Source organism: Bombus pascuorum, chromosome 16 (genome assembly GCF_905332965.1).
Source record: "Bombus pascuorum chromosome 16, iyBomPasc1.1, whole genome shotgun sequence".
In the NCBI taxonomy this organism is placed as follows: domain Eukaryota; kingdom Metazoa; phylum Arthropoda; class Insecta; order Hymenoptera; family Apidae; genus Bombus; species Bombus pascuorum.
This window is the reverse complement of record NC_083503.1, coordinates 1,165,677-1,183,556: the sequence shown is the minus strand read 5'-3', so window position 1 is coordinate 1,183,556 and position 17,880 is coordinate 1,165,677. Positions and strand designations below refer to the sequence as shown.

The window sequence follows — 17,880 nt, the reverse complement described above, 5'->3', positions numbered from 1 at the left end:
ACGAAATGCCTTTCGAACGTGATGTAAATTCATAGTCAATATCCTTAGCGATAACGAACCACTGCGCTCTTCCATATACTCGCGTATCTTCCTTTCTCTTTCGGTAAATACAACAGAAGCGTTATAGCTTCCCTACTGCCCCTGATTACCTCAAAGATAGACTTCTACCTTTTGTCCCGCAATAACCGTTACTAAGAAGGCTAAGCGTCTACGCAGGTTTGTGTTCCGTTCAAGGAAACAGACGAAAGGTACCGGGCTCAAAGAGGAGTTATTCGCCAGGCGCATCGAACTTTGCATGCCGATTCGAATCTGTTTACGTCGGCGTTTAATTTTTCTCCCGCGATTTCTTCTCCGAGAGAGACGAAGTTCGCAGTTCCTAGCTGTCGTGCCGTCTCGTCCAATGGAAAACTTCTCGCGCTTTTCTTCGACGTTTCTCTTTTTAAATTCTCCCGCTTCGTTTCTCACCTTTTCGGCTTCTCCGCGCACGCTCATCCGCCGCTAATTGCGGCTGATCCGCGCGGCTTTGGTTCCAACGCGTCGCATCTTTCGAAGCGTCGCCGGACCGGTAGCCGAGGCTGCGTATATTCATCCGACGAGACGAAAATCGGAAAAAAGGGTGACAGTTCGTAGCGTGTAGCCGAGGCCGCTCCGTTCGAATCTCTCCTTCCGTTTAATTAGCAGCCAGATTCCTCGACGAAGGCCAGATGAAGGGTGCTGAAATATCGTTTCTTCGTTCTTCGTCTCTTTATTTCGACGTTGGCAGGGGCGACGTTAAGAAGCCAACTACATTTCCCTTCCTACGCTCTGCTCCCCCGTGCTTCTTCCAATTTTCCATCCCCTGTCCACCCCCTCCTAGTCTCTCTTTTTCTGCCGACGATTCCGAGTGCTCAGGGTGCCGGACCCTTCGTTTAGGGCACCGCAGATGCCGCGCGCCCCACTAGATTACGTGCCGTTGGTTCTCAACCTTCGCCTCCACGCGGCGTAAACCTAACGGACGACGACCGTTCGCTCCGCGCGGTACAACCTCGCCGATTCTTCCACATCTCTCGTTTCCATCGAGTTATCTCTTCGATCTGAAATTCATCGTATTTCAATGACCAACGCGTCGTTAGCGGACCGAGGAGCTGTACGCGCTCGCAGCAAGTTGATAAGTGGGAAAATCACAGCGAACGCGTGTAATACGAAAATACGTAAAACGTGCAAAGTACGCCGCTTCCCGTAACACTCGGTAAAGCAATCTTTCACCAAGGTTCTACCTCTCTACACGCCGCGAATTTCCATGAAAGTCCGCGGTCTAGTCGTTGCTATTGGGATTCGAAAGTACCACAACGAACAGCGAAAATGTATAAAATACTCGGAATAGTCTGCGAATACTTTGCGGTTCCAATAGATCGTCGTTTAGGTTCTGTTTGTTTAATTCCGCTTGGAACTTCCGCGATCTAGTCGTCCAAGTATGAAACAGGACATTTTTGCAATCCCTAACGATATTTCACGATATTCCCGAGGCCTTTCCGCCCAGAATATCAAGCGCGGTGATATTGGAATAAGTTTGAACGACGCCACAGTGCGAGCCTTTTTCTCTGTTCTTCGACGAATGCTCTGTAGCTGGATACTTCGGATACTTTGGCTTCGCAAATTTAAATCCCACCAAGTATAATTCTACATACGTATAATTTCATTTCTTCTTGGTACATCAAGGAGTCAGGAAACGAAGAAACCGAACACAATTCCTAGAACGATCTTCCCTCGATAACTGTCGCGTGCCTCGAAAATACAGTACCGCGTTACCCTATTCTTATCCGTCGTCTACTTTCCACAGAGGAAATTCTCCTCCTTACCGAGGATACTCTACCCGATATTCTTTCACTTCTGCAGATACGCGGAGACGTTCGGGGAACCCTCTATACGAATAAACTCGTGGGGAATACAGGTCGCCGTGCTATAACGATCAAGTATTTTAAATCGAACGAGGGAAGACGAAGGTGGGCCGATGGAAATGATAAAACCCTTTTCTATCTTTACCTTGGTAGGTGAAGTTGCCCGAGTCAGGCCATGGAATACAGGCCGTGCAAAGTTAGTTCGTAACGAGCGAACGATACGTTGAATCGAACGAAGGAGAAGGAAGACAGGGGCCAATGAGAATGATAAAACGCTTCGATCGTTTCAATTTCGAATTGCTAGATACGACATGGTAATTAAGAGGGAGGGAAGATATCGTGAATAGCCTATGGTGTTTTTCTGTTATACGACGCGGCATTAGCAAGGGGTAGTGAGAACCGCTTGCAAGCAGGGAAAGCAGCAACCCTCCCTTTTCGGAGACCTTCCTTTATTCATCCCCTAATGTAGGACCAGCGCGCGCGTACGTTCTCCTCTCGCTGTCACGACCACGGTATATAGGCTAGTGTATTTATCGTGAAAGTTGTACATGCAGCGTATATACGTTTATATTGTACAAAGGATACGCGCGGTACAAGACTCGCAGGACTCGCGTCCGTGTACGTGTGCACGTCGGCGCGCGCGATAAATGCACCGCGTGTTTGTGCGTACGGCGTACAAACACCCATAGGCGCACACGACCACTCGTATTTTCGCGGTTGCAAATGTTGCACCGCGCGTCGTGAAACTGGGTCAACAATCGCGGGACTATTCTTCGGGGGCGACGTTTTTCTTCTTCCTTTTTTTTTTTTTTTTGGAAAAATTTGAGACGCAGAGGAGGGGAAACTTAGCCACGTTCGAAGCACGCTGCGACAATGATTTTCGCGCGAAAATTAGAAGCTACCAACATCCCTTTGAGTCCGTCCCAAAGCATTTTTTAATCGCAAGACATATTCATATGCAAATACCCGTACGTCTTATGTTTCTTTTAAATTACTATTTTTCTATAAATTTCACATATAGATGTTTCAACGGAGAACTGCATATATTTTTCGAGATTTTTCTGCGCGAGTTTCGTAAAATTGCGCGTTGTACTTTACCACGGTTATTCCCGTTATGCGAACCTACTCTATCATCGAATGTACACAGCATAGTGCTACTTGAAGTACAACGCTCAATGGTAATTGTAGCAAAATTTGCATTTAGAGGGTGATGGACAGATGAGCGAGTAGATCGTCATCTATCGGCGCAGACATGCATCAAAGGTAGTTTTCACCCTTTGTCCCCCTTTGTGCGACCCTCTCCATTATCAATGAATCGGGCACGTGGCCCCAAGCATAAAACGTACGTACGTACGATCATGTTCGCGAAGGATAACGCTTATTCATCGTACTTTTCGGCCATCTACGATAAACGTCGTGTAGATTCTAGATCGTCGCTGCCGCTTCTCGTGTTTCTTTCTCTCATTTAAAGGTCGTAAACTGACCCCCTGCCGTGGCCTCTTTCGCTCTGCTCTAGTCGCCATATACGCTGGCTTTCGGTTTTTCGTTGGCCGGCACGCGAACCACTATACAATTTCAGTCTTCTGTTCTCTGGTATCGATTTTCGATCGTCTTATTTAAACGCGTCATCGCTTTCGAACTGCAGCTTTGACTCGATTATCCTTTGACGAATCCTAAATAGCGCAAAAATATTTACAACATATTTTTTCCACCTTTCATGACGCTCTCGCTTCTGCATAATTGTCCCCTTTTACGCTCTCTTTGCATCTATCGGTGATACGATGTGACAATTTTTCAATGGTATGTCTTTACAATTATGATAATTGTAAAAATGTATCGCAGCAATAATTAGCAATTTAAAGTCAAAGCAACGATACGTGATCATTTCGTTTTATATTTCTGTTATATTAATTAATTAATTAATATATATATATATGACGCAGCGAGCAGCTCGTCTTTGTCTTGTAATTATTATTACTTAAAGGTAAAAGTAAAGATTTGTAACATTTGTTTCTTCAGTGCGAATTTAAATTCCTCCATGGTTGATTATTTCCTGAAAACATCCGACTACTTTAAGATAGTTTCAATATACTATTCTATTCAAGGTACATAGACGAGCATATAAAAATAAAACTAGCATGCAGCATACACGTAGCGAAACATAAAAGTCAAATCTGGATGCAACGCGTAAAACGTACTAGAAATTGAAACCCGTTTCAAAGCTATCGGATTTCTTAAATTCTTTTTACACGTGGATAAAAGGAAAAAGTAAAATCTCGCGCTTTACCATCTCTAAATTCTATGCCGAAGACCAAATTAAAAAAGGAGAAAATTTTCCAATTTGAGAAACGGGAGGCCTGTGACAATCTCAGGTTTTTCAAAGTTGACGACGATGAGCGCGATTTACGAGTCCTTGAAACCTAAGTCTAACTGGCTTGCTTGCTTGCTTGCTCCCCGACAATCTTATCCGTTCGACGAGATAGCGTACCGCTAATCTGCCGCGGACTTTACACCGTTAAAGCTAGCTAGCGCTCAGACAGCTTCCAGGATCGTACGCGCGAAACTCGAAGCCGAATTCGAAGAAACGTCGCCGCTCGGCAAAGATCTTGCGCCATATCGCGAAACGAAATTCGACGATTGCATAATTCATGGCTGAAACGGGGAACGTTCTCGATTTCGAAAAATTTTCTCGTCCGAGACGAACAAAGTCATTCCGAGCAGACTTTACTCTCACGGGGAAGGTATATTACGATTTTTCCCTTTCTTTTTCATCGCTGAAATACCATTAGATAATTTTATATTGTCCAAGCTACGAACAATTTGTTCATAAACGTACAGTAACCGTAAATTTGGTTCAGGTTCAGATTGTCGTTAGAACGTAATATCTAATATAATTCGAATTATTTTAATAATTTTCTCGACCGCAGCACTGATGGTGGAAAATTATCCAGAATATCATACCTATAAATAATACAGCAGCGCACGTCATTGATAAATGGACGGATAAAGAGTAGACAATATCTGGCGATAATATTATTCGTCGAAGAAACGTGAAAGCTACTCGTCGATTCTATAGGAAAAACGAAAATCTTTTATCCAAGGGTACGCTCGCTGGTTTCTCATTTATTTAAATATTCCCGACGGAATTGCGTTCGATAATCATAACACGGCAAGCTATATCGTACGCGTTGTTATTTCTTGGCCCGATACCGTGGTGCGCGACGTCGTTGTCGAGCTGTTTTTCGTAGTTGGCGATCTCGCCGGCAGGCGTCGCGTCGCTCGAGTCCCCTTTCGAAAATAACACACGGCCGGTTGACGTCATGTTGTCATGACTGCCGACCGCCGGCACCAACGTCGCCTCGATGTGTCGTTCTTCCGATGGCCGAGCAGCGCAGAAATTTCGCAGCAACGCGACTCCATTACATTTATCCACTATGCAATTTCGAATACGAGGCGAAGCAAAATTACGATGCTTCTGCGATGCATCGCGTGACGATCATTTTTTAAACCGATACTCCTTCGACAAAACATAAAGATAATATACTGCGAACTTATTTTACGCTTCGACTTTGCTCGTATCATTATCTCTTTCCTTTTTTCTTCCTCCTTCCACATTTGAACTTTTAATGTATTCGATCGTATTTCGTTCTTTCCGCGCGCTCCTTCCAAACGATTACCGAGTCTATTGCATTTCTTGTTGGTACGATCGAGTTATTGACCTAACCTCCAAAGAAGCAGAGCGATCGACTATTTTCCGCCGCTAAATATGCAAAACTAATATCGTACCGAAAATTCTGGAGCATTTCAATTCAAAAATGCATTCGGGTATTCGATCTTACAGTATCATCGTTCCAATGTATTTGTATATGTCTAGCACGCACACATATAACTTAGGAATGTACGACGCCACACACTGACTGGTTTTATCTACGGGGCTCCGAGTGGCTCGAACGGGGGCTTCGTGTGTGTTCGTTCTTTGGCTGACTAGATAGCTTTGACTCGTGTAGCAAACATTACCTCATCGTCAGGCATAGCCGGATCCACAACAAACCTCCTCTACTTTTGATTCTTCTCTGGTTCTGTGCTTGCTCGCTGGTCGTAGGAAATCAAATGGAGTAGTAGAACTCATTCAAAGTAAACGTATTTGTCAATCTGTTATTCAAATTACGGACACGTGTCAATTACCGCATATACGTATGTCGAAAGAAATTTCTTTATTTCCCCTATTGAAAGGAATTATTTTTACCTTTGTTTACGTTATCCATTATTCATATTTTCATTTTTCCAATCTTTTTTACATGTCAAGTGGAATTTCGCTTGATTTTACAAAGAGTGACGCAAAAGACTGACTTTATTAATCTTCTCATGCGTATGCTTTAGCCAGTCTAGATAGGCTTCACGCAGTGAACATTATCTTATTGCGAGCACAGTCGTCATGAATCTTTTCTAGTTCTGGTACTTCTCTCACGTTTATTCCATTGACCTACATTCCTGACGATAAAACAGGAATTGGAGCAAATTTGTTTATAGAAACTCTGTCGTCAAACTTTCCGTGTAATTTGTCGATATAATGACACGTATTTAACGATAATTAGTCGAAGGGATACCGTTATAAAATTCGATAAATTATTTCCTTTATCTACTCGAGTTAAACGTAATTCGACGAATTTCATAATTTATTTGTCGCGTTTCTCGATAAGTCGCTTAATAATAAAAATATTATAACAGGTTATGATATTAGGAGATATACGCTATTTTGGACGTACTTTTATCTGATTAACCTCGAAATAACTTCTCTCCGCGAGTTAATTACGGAGTTCGCTGGTAGATGGCATTCGTGTGAAAAAATCCAACGTTATTTAATAAAAGCAAAAAAGCTGTTTCGAATACGAATAAAAGACGGGGAAGTGCGTTCGTAATTTTATAAAATTTTAGCACAAAAATATTTTCATTCCAAACACGTTCGGTATATTTTACAATTCAAAGCAATTTTCATTGACGCGATCGAATTACTTGGAATAGTTGCATCGTAAAAATTTCAAAGGAGAGATATAAAACGAATGAAAGTAACTTCCCGGCACTTACCCTCGGAAATCAGTGGCACGATTCTCTAACTCAGATGAGGCTCGAAAGATTCTTCAGTTGCGAAAGTGAGCCGCGCGGATCGCAACCCTTAAATATTTCGTGAGAGGAAAAGAGAGTGGGATGAGGATGCTTCTTGACTTTGATTTATGGGCAGTTAAGAGCCGTGCATTTCTACCACACACAGTTAATCCGTTACGCGGTAACTCCCCGCAGCAACCACCCGGTGGCCGTCTTGATTCAACAAGTGCCCGGACCATGTTTCGCAAACATTGTTTGTAAGGACGTTGGTCGAATTCTTGAGCCCGCTCACTGAAATCTTCGTCTCATACGTTTCAATTAATCCGGTCTAATGTAACTTATGAAGATACAAAATCTACCGGCGACCTGAATAACACGGCTGATAAAGTAGAAATTCGCGAATAAAACATTCAGATTGGAAATTCGTCATCTTTCTTTTTTTCTTTTTTTGCGCTCTTTTATCAATGAAATGAATTACTGCGTTTCAAAAAAAAAAAAGTGATATCGTGATACAAAAAAAAAATAAGCGATTATATCGTAGAATACATACGGTTGTGTTAGCATTAGACAAATAAGGATATTGGAAAAAGCATTGATCGACAAAGCGAGAATTACTTTCCTGAGAAAAATCACGTTTTCACCGTGATGGAAGGCGAAATCAAGCTTGCGGATACGAATCCGTCATTGTTTTCCCTGCGATTCCGTGAATCGTCTCTCGGAGAGCTCCGGGACTGGTCGACCCTGTTGGAAGGAGAACCTTCGCGAGCGAGTCGTATTCCAAGTAGGCCGCCGCGGCGGATGTACACTGTCGAGTCGAGATTGAGTCGTTGGCTGCTGTTGCCGCCGCCGCTGTACTAACTAGTTACTTCTAGAAATCTATAAATCGTTTCTAAGAAAGCCTGCCTTTCTTCTTCTCAAGGGTTCTTGATGATGAAGTTATTTTAATGAAAGGTAATTTAATTTCTTGTACCGATAACACCATAATCGAAAAATATATATTTAAACTCTTCGTTTTATTCCAAATTTCCATTCTTTTTATATTATTAACCGAAAGTTTCATTAAAGAAAACGTCGAATTGCATTACTTTATCATAACCACGGATATATATCATGAGCGCGCGGTATCGTCTCTGATGGCATTGCTCGTTTCCTCGGAACTTTTTTTTTCCCCTCCTTTTGTCACCGTTGTTCTTGCCAGTTGCACACGCGGCTCGTCGTATTGGACGAACAACATAACGCATCGATTATCTGTTAAATGACGTTCACGCCACCGAGCATCCCCTACCCATAGGTCAGCTCTTCGTGACTTCCATTCCCTCCATTTCTGTTTTTTCTTTCTTTTTTTTTTTCTGAAATCAAACGTCATGTGCAGACCACGTGGATCCGACAAAATGACGAACGTGTCGCTAGTGACATCCCACGGCAATACGTTCAACTAACTGCGCTGTCAGCGATTCTCAACCACATCCACGTGATTTTTATCTCTCGAGTTTTTCGCGTCGCTCTCTTTGCCCCTTTGGTAGACTTGCTTCAGTGAGCAAAAGTTGAGGGAGGGAGAGACGATTAAGTAAGTAAATACTTACTTTCACCCGTACAGTCGTTAAATCGGATGTGCACGGATATAAATCATCGATGCTACGTGCTTTATCATTTTGTTTGGGGTTTCGTCGCATGGATCGATCATAGAGATTTCTCATAGTTCGAGTATCACCGTGGATCGCGAACAAGATATTTGTTTATATATGCGTAAGCTCCGCGTATATACATATTTTATTTTCATACAAAAGAAAGTAATAGAGAACATTTAATTTTTATAATACGGTAGAAATATAGTAACATTACGCGTAAGACTTGGTTACTAGAGATATAGGAAAATCACTAGTCAACCTCAAAATTGAAAATAATTTCGCTTTGATAAATTTAATATGTTACTATATATGTACCTTCGAACGGATATAAAACGAAGGAAAAGGAAAACAAAGACGGAGGGAAAGATAAAATGAAGAGGAGTATTTCACAAGGGGCCCGCATGCTTGCTGATTGAACCCATGAGTAACAACACTCCCCTGTCCCCTTCGCCATTTGTGGCCCCCTTCTCCTCCATACCCACTCGATCATCCATTCCAACGATGACTTCTTCCAGGCTAGGGTAGGGAGATGCCTGACGTCATTCTCCAACGTCTGTCAGCGAGCCGACCCTCTGAGTCATGCAGTCACGTCGTTTTGCCTACACTCTTGTTCGTAACAGAGTATCGAGACTGGGCAAGGTCTTTCGCGATCATGTCACTAAATTGTTATGGAAGGAAAATCCCTAGCCTATTCAAACTTTTTCCTCGTTCTTAAAAACTTGAAAAGTCCTATCTTTGTTTCCCGTATAACGGAAGATACGATTCTTGCTTTAATTATCTCTGTCTAATTTCATATTTATTCCGATAAACTAATATAGTATCATCGTTTCTCGTCGTTACCTGTATCTATAATTTTACGACGCTTACGCTCTAGAAAATATCGAACTGCTGTGAAAGGGAGACGTATGAAAGTATATTACATTATTTTGAAGTATATAAAAACGAATCTATACAGAGGAGGAACTAACGTGTCGCGTAACTTATCTATTTTCAGAGTTGTGCAATGATGGGTCTGCAGGCCACGGCAGGAAAACGTAAACTGGAGGGAGGTGTGGGCTGCATGGAGTTCGACATGGATATGGGCGAGAGCCCATCGAAGTTAGGCCGGGTGGAGGGTAGCTGGTGGGCGATGGAGGATAGTTACACGCCCCCGCTTAGTCAAACACCGGCTTCTTATTACGATATGGAAGTGAGTTCGCCCTGCCTGCAGACAAATCCTTGTCAGCCGACATCGGCAAGTCAGCCGCAACAGCAACAACATCAGGCGGCACAGCAACAGCAGCAACAACAGCCGCAGTCGTCGACGCCAACGTCAGCGCCACCGCCGTCTACGGTGGCGCACCTGCACCATCATCCGCAGCACTATTATCATCATCAGCGCGGACCTAGCAGCCCGGTCGGTAACAACGGTTACAGCCAACTGTCGAGGCCTCAGCCGCAGTGGGGCGCACCTCATCATTACGAGCCGCCGACGATACGGCGAGAGGAAAATGGAAAAAGTTATTTGGAGCTTGGTTCTAGTTATCGAGCGAACGAGAGGTGCTGCGAAGGTTCGAGGTCGAGCTGGTGTCGACGTGGTAGAGCGTGTTACAGACAAAGGCGGCTAGCCGTTTTAAATATTTCGATGTGCAAGCTGGCGAGGTATCGCCAATTTCCGGATCCGAGCCTTCATCGATCGGTTCTCATCTGCAATACACTGAGGCATCTAGAACGCGAGATGGAGAGGGACAGAAGTCCGCCGCCCATGGAGCCGGTTATACCGGCACCGATTGCTCAACTTCAACCTCCTGAGCAGGGCAGGTTAACGCCGTTCCCGATGCCACCAACGTCTTCGAACGAGACAGACGTCGATTCCGGGATCGGTGATAGCGACGACAGCCGTTCCATCAATTGGGGCAGCGTGCTGTCTCTCTCGAGTCAATCGCCGCTCGATCCATTGAACAACAACGAGTTACTGGATGTCGATATCGGTCCAGACCTAGATTTAGACTTCATGCCTGGATGGAAGCTGACACCCCTGTCCGCGGACGATATCCTCAGAAGTACGACGGCACAGGAACAGCAGCATCATCAGCATCAACAGCATCATCATCATCATCAACAGCAGCAGCAACAGCAGCAGCAACAGCAGCAGCAACATCTGGCTCCACCTAGCGGCAGCTGTGCTAGTAGCAACGTTGGAAACGCCTGTGTCAGCGCTGGCAGTAGCAGTAGTACGCACGAATCGTTGATGTGCGTTGGATCATAGCCCCCGATTTTGACATCGATGAGTCATCTCATCGATTTTTACCCGCTGATGCCGCAGAGTAAATAAAAACAAAAAGAGAAAAAAAAAAATACAAGCGCGGCAACAAACTCGCAAAGAACCACAAATCGCAGAAACGAGGTACTCGCCCGCCTCTCCGATATGTGCGACGCCTGGTCGGCGATTCTCCAGGAGGTCTTCTTTTTCTTATTTATTACCGTTCGTGTCAATTACGCACCGATCGATTATCTCGGTTACATTCTACTTGTAGCATACCGATAACCAGCATGGGTGGTCTACCGATTGTAGGAAAGAGAGAAAGAGAGAGAGAGAGATAGAGATAAATAAAGAGAGAAAAAGGGTACACGTCGCGTTACCCTGTGTTCGCAGGTGCAGCCGCCACGGAATTCATGGCCCAACGGGAGTGCTTCAAATGCGAAGCAACCAGAGGTGATTACAATTTATAAACCGACGAGTAAGCTTGATCTCGCCTTGTTCCAATTGTCTATCGACTACGATTCCACCTTTTATACTTTATCACGTTGCTTGGAATGATTTTCATTTTAACACATAAATCGTTCGAATTGATCGAGACTGTTTTATGAAACTGTTCGCTTCAAAAGTTTTATACGTTACGCATTCGGCCGTTTGAACGTGCGAATTACATTGGAAAAATTCGAGTTCTCATACGATGGAACAACGCGAGGTCGGGTCCTCTCCTTCGGTCATCAACAACCACCTCGAAACGAGCATGGCTATACTATATCGAAACGATGTGTTTTTGCAGCTGCACCTGCGAATTCAGCGGCGCATATCAGTTCCCGAGTCGCTCGAAATGTCGTCACCGGCGGCACGTCGGACACGAAAGAGCGAGAATAGCGTTAGAGAGTAAAACCGGAAAAAAGAAAGAAAGAAAGAAAGGGAATAGTGAGAGAGCGAGAGAAAGCGAGTGAGAGAGCGACAGGGAGAGAAAAAAGAGAGGTAGAGAGAAAGAGTTGGAAAAGTATCAGAGCTTTCGATGTTGACGCCCACGGGCCGACGATAGGACGAGTACGGAGGATCGGTGGTAACCTTCTCTTCGGCTCCTTAAAACAACGACGATAAAGCGGCACGAAACCCCGACAGAGACCTACGTATGCACACAGAATCTAATTGTTATCTAATTGTTACATTCGATAGAAAAGTGTCCTTCTCTTCTTTCTACCGTATTAATAACTCTCGCTATTTTTGTTTCTCTTGTTTTTGGTAACATCGGCACAGCGCGTATATCGCTCGCCTAGCCGGCTGACGTTGACAACTCTTCGGCGACGTCCGGCGTCGTTCGCGACAGCCAATCGAAACGGGGAGTGTCCATCATCATCGATCGATGTTTTTCTCTTTGGATTAGAAAGACTATCCAGCCGACGATTAAATTAATGTCATACACTCTGACACACTAACGATACACTTACACGCGTAAGACATAACCGCCGTGGCCTATATCGTACACTGATACACGTACACGCACCACATGTACACGCCGTATACGCTCATATACACGTACATTGATACTATATATATGTACATCAGGAGAGAGAGAGAGAGAGAGAGAGAGAGAGAGAGAGTGAGCGAAAGAGAGCGAGCGAGAGAGAGAGATACAGGTTCGTACACGGAAAAGTCGATATGGTGCTAGGACGATCACACCCTGGTGCTTAATTCTGTACACACAGAGACACGTGTGCGTAAGTTCGCACGGATCGCCTGCAGTCTTCGTTAAGAAGTCTAGATACGTCCTGACGTCGTGAACAGGACACACCGTGATCCGACGTATCTCCATCAGGATTCTTCGTGCAGATTCTTCGAGTTATATGGCTTCTCTGTTCGGTCGCCTCGAAGGACGTGCGAGCACTGGATGAAAATACGTTGGATGGAGACGCGTAACTGTGTTCTGGCGCACGATGCTAACAAATGTACCTGCATTTTAGAGATCGGGTTAAATGTTCGGTCCCTTCGCGTCGTCGCGCGGAGGCCACTGCGCGCCACTGATCTCTCGTTAATAATTATGTACTATAATACTATTGTAAAATAGAAAGTGGCCGACGAGCAGCGAACGAAGGCGACCAATGATTCATTTGGAACGGTGTGAAACGGTGGGATTATTAAGCGAGGAGAAGAAAAACGAAAGAAAAAGAGTAAAATAAAGTAAAATAAAACTCGACGACACGCACTTCGCGAAGAGGAACGGCGATCCGAGCGCGATCTCGTCCTCTACGTCCACTAACTGAATCCAACAGAGCAGCTATACTTAAATCGAAGATAAGCGTTGTGTAAAACAAATCTATGAACGAACGACAGAACGAATATAAGAAAAGGTAATTTATAAATCGACTGATCTACCTTGCGAGATAGCGGACAAGGAAAGGAAGAAGACGGAAGAAGAATCAAGTAACGAAGAAGTAAAGGAAGCTCTAGCCGGCAACGTTTCATCACGGGAATTCATTCATACTGTAATTAATCGAGCGTTAAGCCGACGATGATGTATACACTTACACAGATACGCGACACATACCGTTACAGCAAACTCGTATGTACACGCGCGACACTCTCGTACGACACAAATGAACACGTTTCTACACGAGATACGCTAGATACTTGGATGTGTGTAGCGAGGTACACGCTACGTGCTAAGTGTAATAACGATGAACACGAGCCATCAACCCTCGGCAGTTTTCAGTTTTTCGTTCCTGTTCCGATAATCGTTCGCTTCTTTCGTTTTCCATCGCCTCGCCTCTATCCGTTTCGTTCATTCGTTCCTCGCTTATTTACCACGAAGAAAACAACGAGCAATATTGTTACTTCAACGGCGCGGAGACTCTACGAGAAGAACGTGTACGCGTGCATCGATCTCGAGCGGTTCGCGAGCTTCCTTCAAAACGGCCGATGAGAACATCGTTCTTCCTGATCGTCGTACACGGCGGTGTTTGATCAAACGTTTTGTACATTTACAACTGTTTATACTGTGATCGCATTGTAAATATTATCGGAAATACGAATATCGCCAGTAATAGATAACAAAAAGAGGAAAAATTGTATATGAACGAAAGGAAAGTCGTTAGAACCAAAAAGTTGAATAAAGACTGCGACGTTTAATTTACGATCACGAAAGAGCGACAGAAAGTAACATTTTGCGATCAAACGTCGGTCAGTAGATATAAAGAAGGAAGAAGAGATGTGTTCTCAGGTGGCTCGTTGCGTCTCTTAGGGTTACGAATCGCTCGAGTTCTACGACTCTGCGTAAGGTGTTAAAACGCGAGAAACACATATGTACACGATACATAGACACGTAGGCATACACAAACAGATGCACACACGGATAAAGCGCGCGTTGCGCGAGATTGCGCTCGATGCGTATGTGCGGCGGAGCGTTTTCAGGGATATGATCGATGTTGTTTTCTTGCATGGTGTACCAATCGGAACTGGCGCGAACGTACGTGCGACGTACGAGATACATCAACGTGTGCTACATTGTTGAAAATATTCGTCCATCGCGTTGATGCATCTTTCCAAATACAAACGCGCCTTTCCGTGTTTTGCGATCGCAAGCGCTACCTCATCGGCTTGGTGTTCCGTGACGAGGAGGACGCCTTACAATTTCACTTTCGATACACGCTGTACTCGCCGATAAAACAAAATTCCAGCCAATTTACCGGATAGATGTGTGAAAAACGGGCGTTGACTGACGTATCGAATTTCGTTAATACGAGGAAGAAAACCGCGCACTGGTTACGCGTACGCGAACAAAATACTCATGCCTCTCGATCGCAACATTTTGTATCCCGTTCGGTCGAGTTGATCGTTTAACGGAATGCCAAGCACCGCGTTACGCGACACTAGACTCGCTTCTCCAGAGTCAAAGAAGTAAAAGAGAAAAAAAAGAAAGAAAAAAAGGAACTCGGGAGGCGACAAAATAATTTCGTATTTTTTACACGGAGACGTAGCATCGCTGGTTCGAAAGCAACATTAAGTTACACGCGATTACACACACTCTAGTACATGTACACACGTGACGAAGACCTCGGTACCGTAGGAGTGACCGCGAGTTCGGCGTTTGAGAACGGCGAGCGTGTTGAAGAGCGAAAGAGGACGAGAGTGTGTTTCTTTTCCTTTCCGTTTCTCTTCTCTCTCTTTTTTTCTTCTTTCTCTCTCTTTTTTTTTTTTTTTTTTTTTGTTTCAAGTCGTGGATCACGTGACGCAGCTTAGGGAAAAGGAAAAGCTTGTGACCGTGCGAGAGAACGACGATACGAGTTCTAAACACGCGTATATTTCGGCGAGTGCGCCGGCGTGCGTGTTAACGTTAAAACGTTTTAAAAAGAAAAACAATAAAAAAAGATGGATGATATGAAACGGGTGTGCGACGAACACCTTCTTCCGATGGAAGGTCGGAGGAAGGAAAAGAAAGGAGCAACCGAGCAGAAGACGTGGAAGAGAAAGAAGGTGGAAGATGAAAAATTGTACATAGTATAAATAGTACACGCGCAGAAGTACGTTTAAGCGGAAATAAAAGATGATATAATAGGTATAATGTGAAGAAAAATATACACATATAAGATATTATTATATATTATATATAAATAAGAAGTATATATATAAGATTATTATGTATATTTACCGTGGTAAGTGATATACAAAAGCGGTGACGGGGACTCGCGCAATCTCGTTGTCGTGTTCGGATGATGTTGCTGTGATTCGCGGCTGGCCCACGCAACGATTTCCTGTTCAAATTCATTTCTGCTCGTAAGACGGCATATCCCGTCGGACATCTCGCGTTCTCTTTTTCTAACCACGTACACGCACACACACACACACAAACGCGCGCGCAGAAACACCACCGCTCCGTTCTTGTCATCCGTACTTTCCCATACGATACATGCTCTTCCAGATTGTTTTCACGCGTGTACGCATCCAATGTAGATAATCGCGTTCGATCGTCGTACGCGTGTCGTCGCGAATTCTTTCTTCTCTCATTGTCCGCCGATCTTTCCCTTTCCATTTCTCGTCACTCGCCGCGTTAAGAGTGATCAGTCGCGCGTAACGTATATAACGACAGCTAGATACGGACAAGAATGCAGAGCAGCCGATAGTCCCGGCAATGCTGCGTTTCTTCGCTCCTTACGAGACGGAGAAGTCGCACCGTTCTCTGCGTCGAATTTATTTATGTATAACACGGTGGGTTGGTTGTGTAGAGCGTTTAGTATCGGGCTTTCTGTGCGTCTGTTCGTTGTTAGCATGAGAGGGAAAAGAAAAAAAAGAGAAATACATACGTTTTTGTTATATCACCGTCATTATTATTATTATTATTATCATTATTATTATCATTTATTATTATTATTATTATTATTATTATTTTAAATATTAATAAATGTAAATTTTATATTGTCCTACGAAGAGTTAATGGAATTGGGCTGTCGCGAGGATGTACGATTTAAGTTCCTATTACCACGATATCTAACAGAGAATTAATTAGAAGAGCAATCTACACGATTCGAACGAACGAGTAAAATGCAGTGCAGCGACAGCAGCGTTCTCGTGTGGGCCGCCTTGCGAACGCAACGTCCTCGAATCCTCCTATTTCTTTTCTTGTTTTTTTTTTTTTTTTTTTTTTTTGTTTAATGTGCGATTACTATTATTATTATTATTATTCTTATTCTTATTATTCTTATTATCATTATTATTATTATTATTATTACTGCTACTACTGCTACTACTACTACTATTATTATTATTATTATCATTAGCGCTAGTACTATTAATATTATTGATACTATTAATGATCGATCGTTTCTACCGAGCGCCTTAACCGAACGCGAAAAGAGAACGGTCCCTTCCCTTCTTTCGGACGAGAACGCGAACGAACGGGGCTGTACGACGCCGCGGCCAGCGTGTGAAATGCAAAAAAAGATAGTCGACGAAAAAATGAAAAAAAAAGGAAAAAAGAAAAAAAGAGGGCGACAGAGGGGAAAGAAGCAGAAACGAGGACGGGTGACGGCAAGCCAGAGCTAGATCGTAACGGATCTCCGAGACTTTACGAGAGTCCCGCCGTGACCGCAAACCTAGGACACGAGGAAAGAACACACGACACTGTACATTGTAAATAGTAGCGCGGAGAAGACGGTTACAGAGAAAGACAGAGTTAATTAATTAAAAGATAAATGAAGGATAAGATGAGATGAGAGAACGTGCGAGCGAACGTGAGAGAGAGAGAGAGAGAGAGAGAGAGAATGAAGAAAAAGATGAATTGGCTTTGAATTAGCGCCGGGCGCGTGAAGCGAATGCACGGTTCCCAGGGATGTTCGATTCTAAGGCGAACACAAAAAAAGTAGGAAATTTTTGAAACGAGAGGAAACCATGGAAACGCCGGTAAAGCCGTTTGAAATGCCGGTATCTAGTGCGATTTTCCATGGCGAAAAATGCTCCTTGGTCGTCGTGTCGATGGTAGGTTTTCTCGAAATTAACTAGCGTCGTTAATCGCCTGAAATCGATGTATCCCGATGGGAGGTACGTTCGCCGTACGAGCCGCGTGTGCGGCCACTTTAATAGAGCTAGGACAAATTTTAAGATGCACGATCGTGTATCTGCGAGACGCGCGCCGATCACTCGAACTGTCTTTCGTATCGTGTCGCAAGACTGCGTCTGAAATTAAAAAAAGAAAAACCAAGTGGGCGTGAAAGAGGGAGAGAAGGAAACATACACGCTTTAGGGAAAATAAAAGGAAGGTAGAAAAGAGAGAAAGCGAGGCGGTAGTTGCGCGTTTTACGCGGTTAGTGGGAAACGGAGCGCAAGGACGAAGGACGACAGGATTCTTGATACAATCCGCGTCCGCGATTCGTTACTTTGCTCGCGAATTTACCTTGCCAATCAGCATGAGAACAAAGGAAAAGGAAAGGAAAAATGTCATGGAAAGAGAAAAGAAGCATGAATCGCGATTACTCTAGTCCTAAGTGGTCGGCGCGTACACGATGCGAAGAATCGCACGGTTCTCGAGTGGTTG

The 17,880-nt window shown here is 44.0% G+C and overlaps 1 protein-coding gene and 1 long non-coding RNA gene across 2 annotated transcripts in view; one reads left to right on the top strand and one right to left on the bottom strand.

Annotated features, from left to right (window-relative positions):
- The window catches only part of LOC132915042 (basic-leucine zipper transcription factor A), a 58,095-nt gene extending 40,987 nt beyond the window's left edge, over nucleotides 1-17,108 (top strand). The window contains exon 2 of the mRNA XM_060974669.1: nucleotides 9,603-17,108. Coding sequence (XP_060830652.1) covers nucleotides 9,603-10,856 — 1,254 coding nt within the window. The 3' untranslated portion in view covers nucleotides 10,857-17,108. The remainder of the gene's footprint in view (nucleotides 1-9,602) is intronic.
- Nucleotides 3,432-6,653, bottom strand: LOC132915112 (uncharacterized). Its single transcript, XR_009659782.1, has 2 exons — nucleotides 5,664-6,653; nucleotides 3,432-3,930 (listed from the first exon to the last, which is right to left on the bottom strand). It is a non-coding gene; the product is annotated as an uncharacterized LOC132915112 (long non-coding RNA).
- Nucleotides 17,109-17,880: the final 772 nt, after the last annotated feature.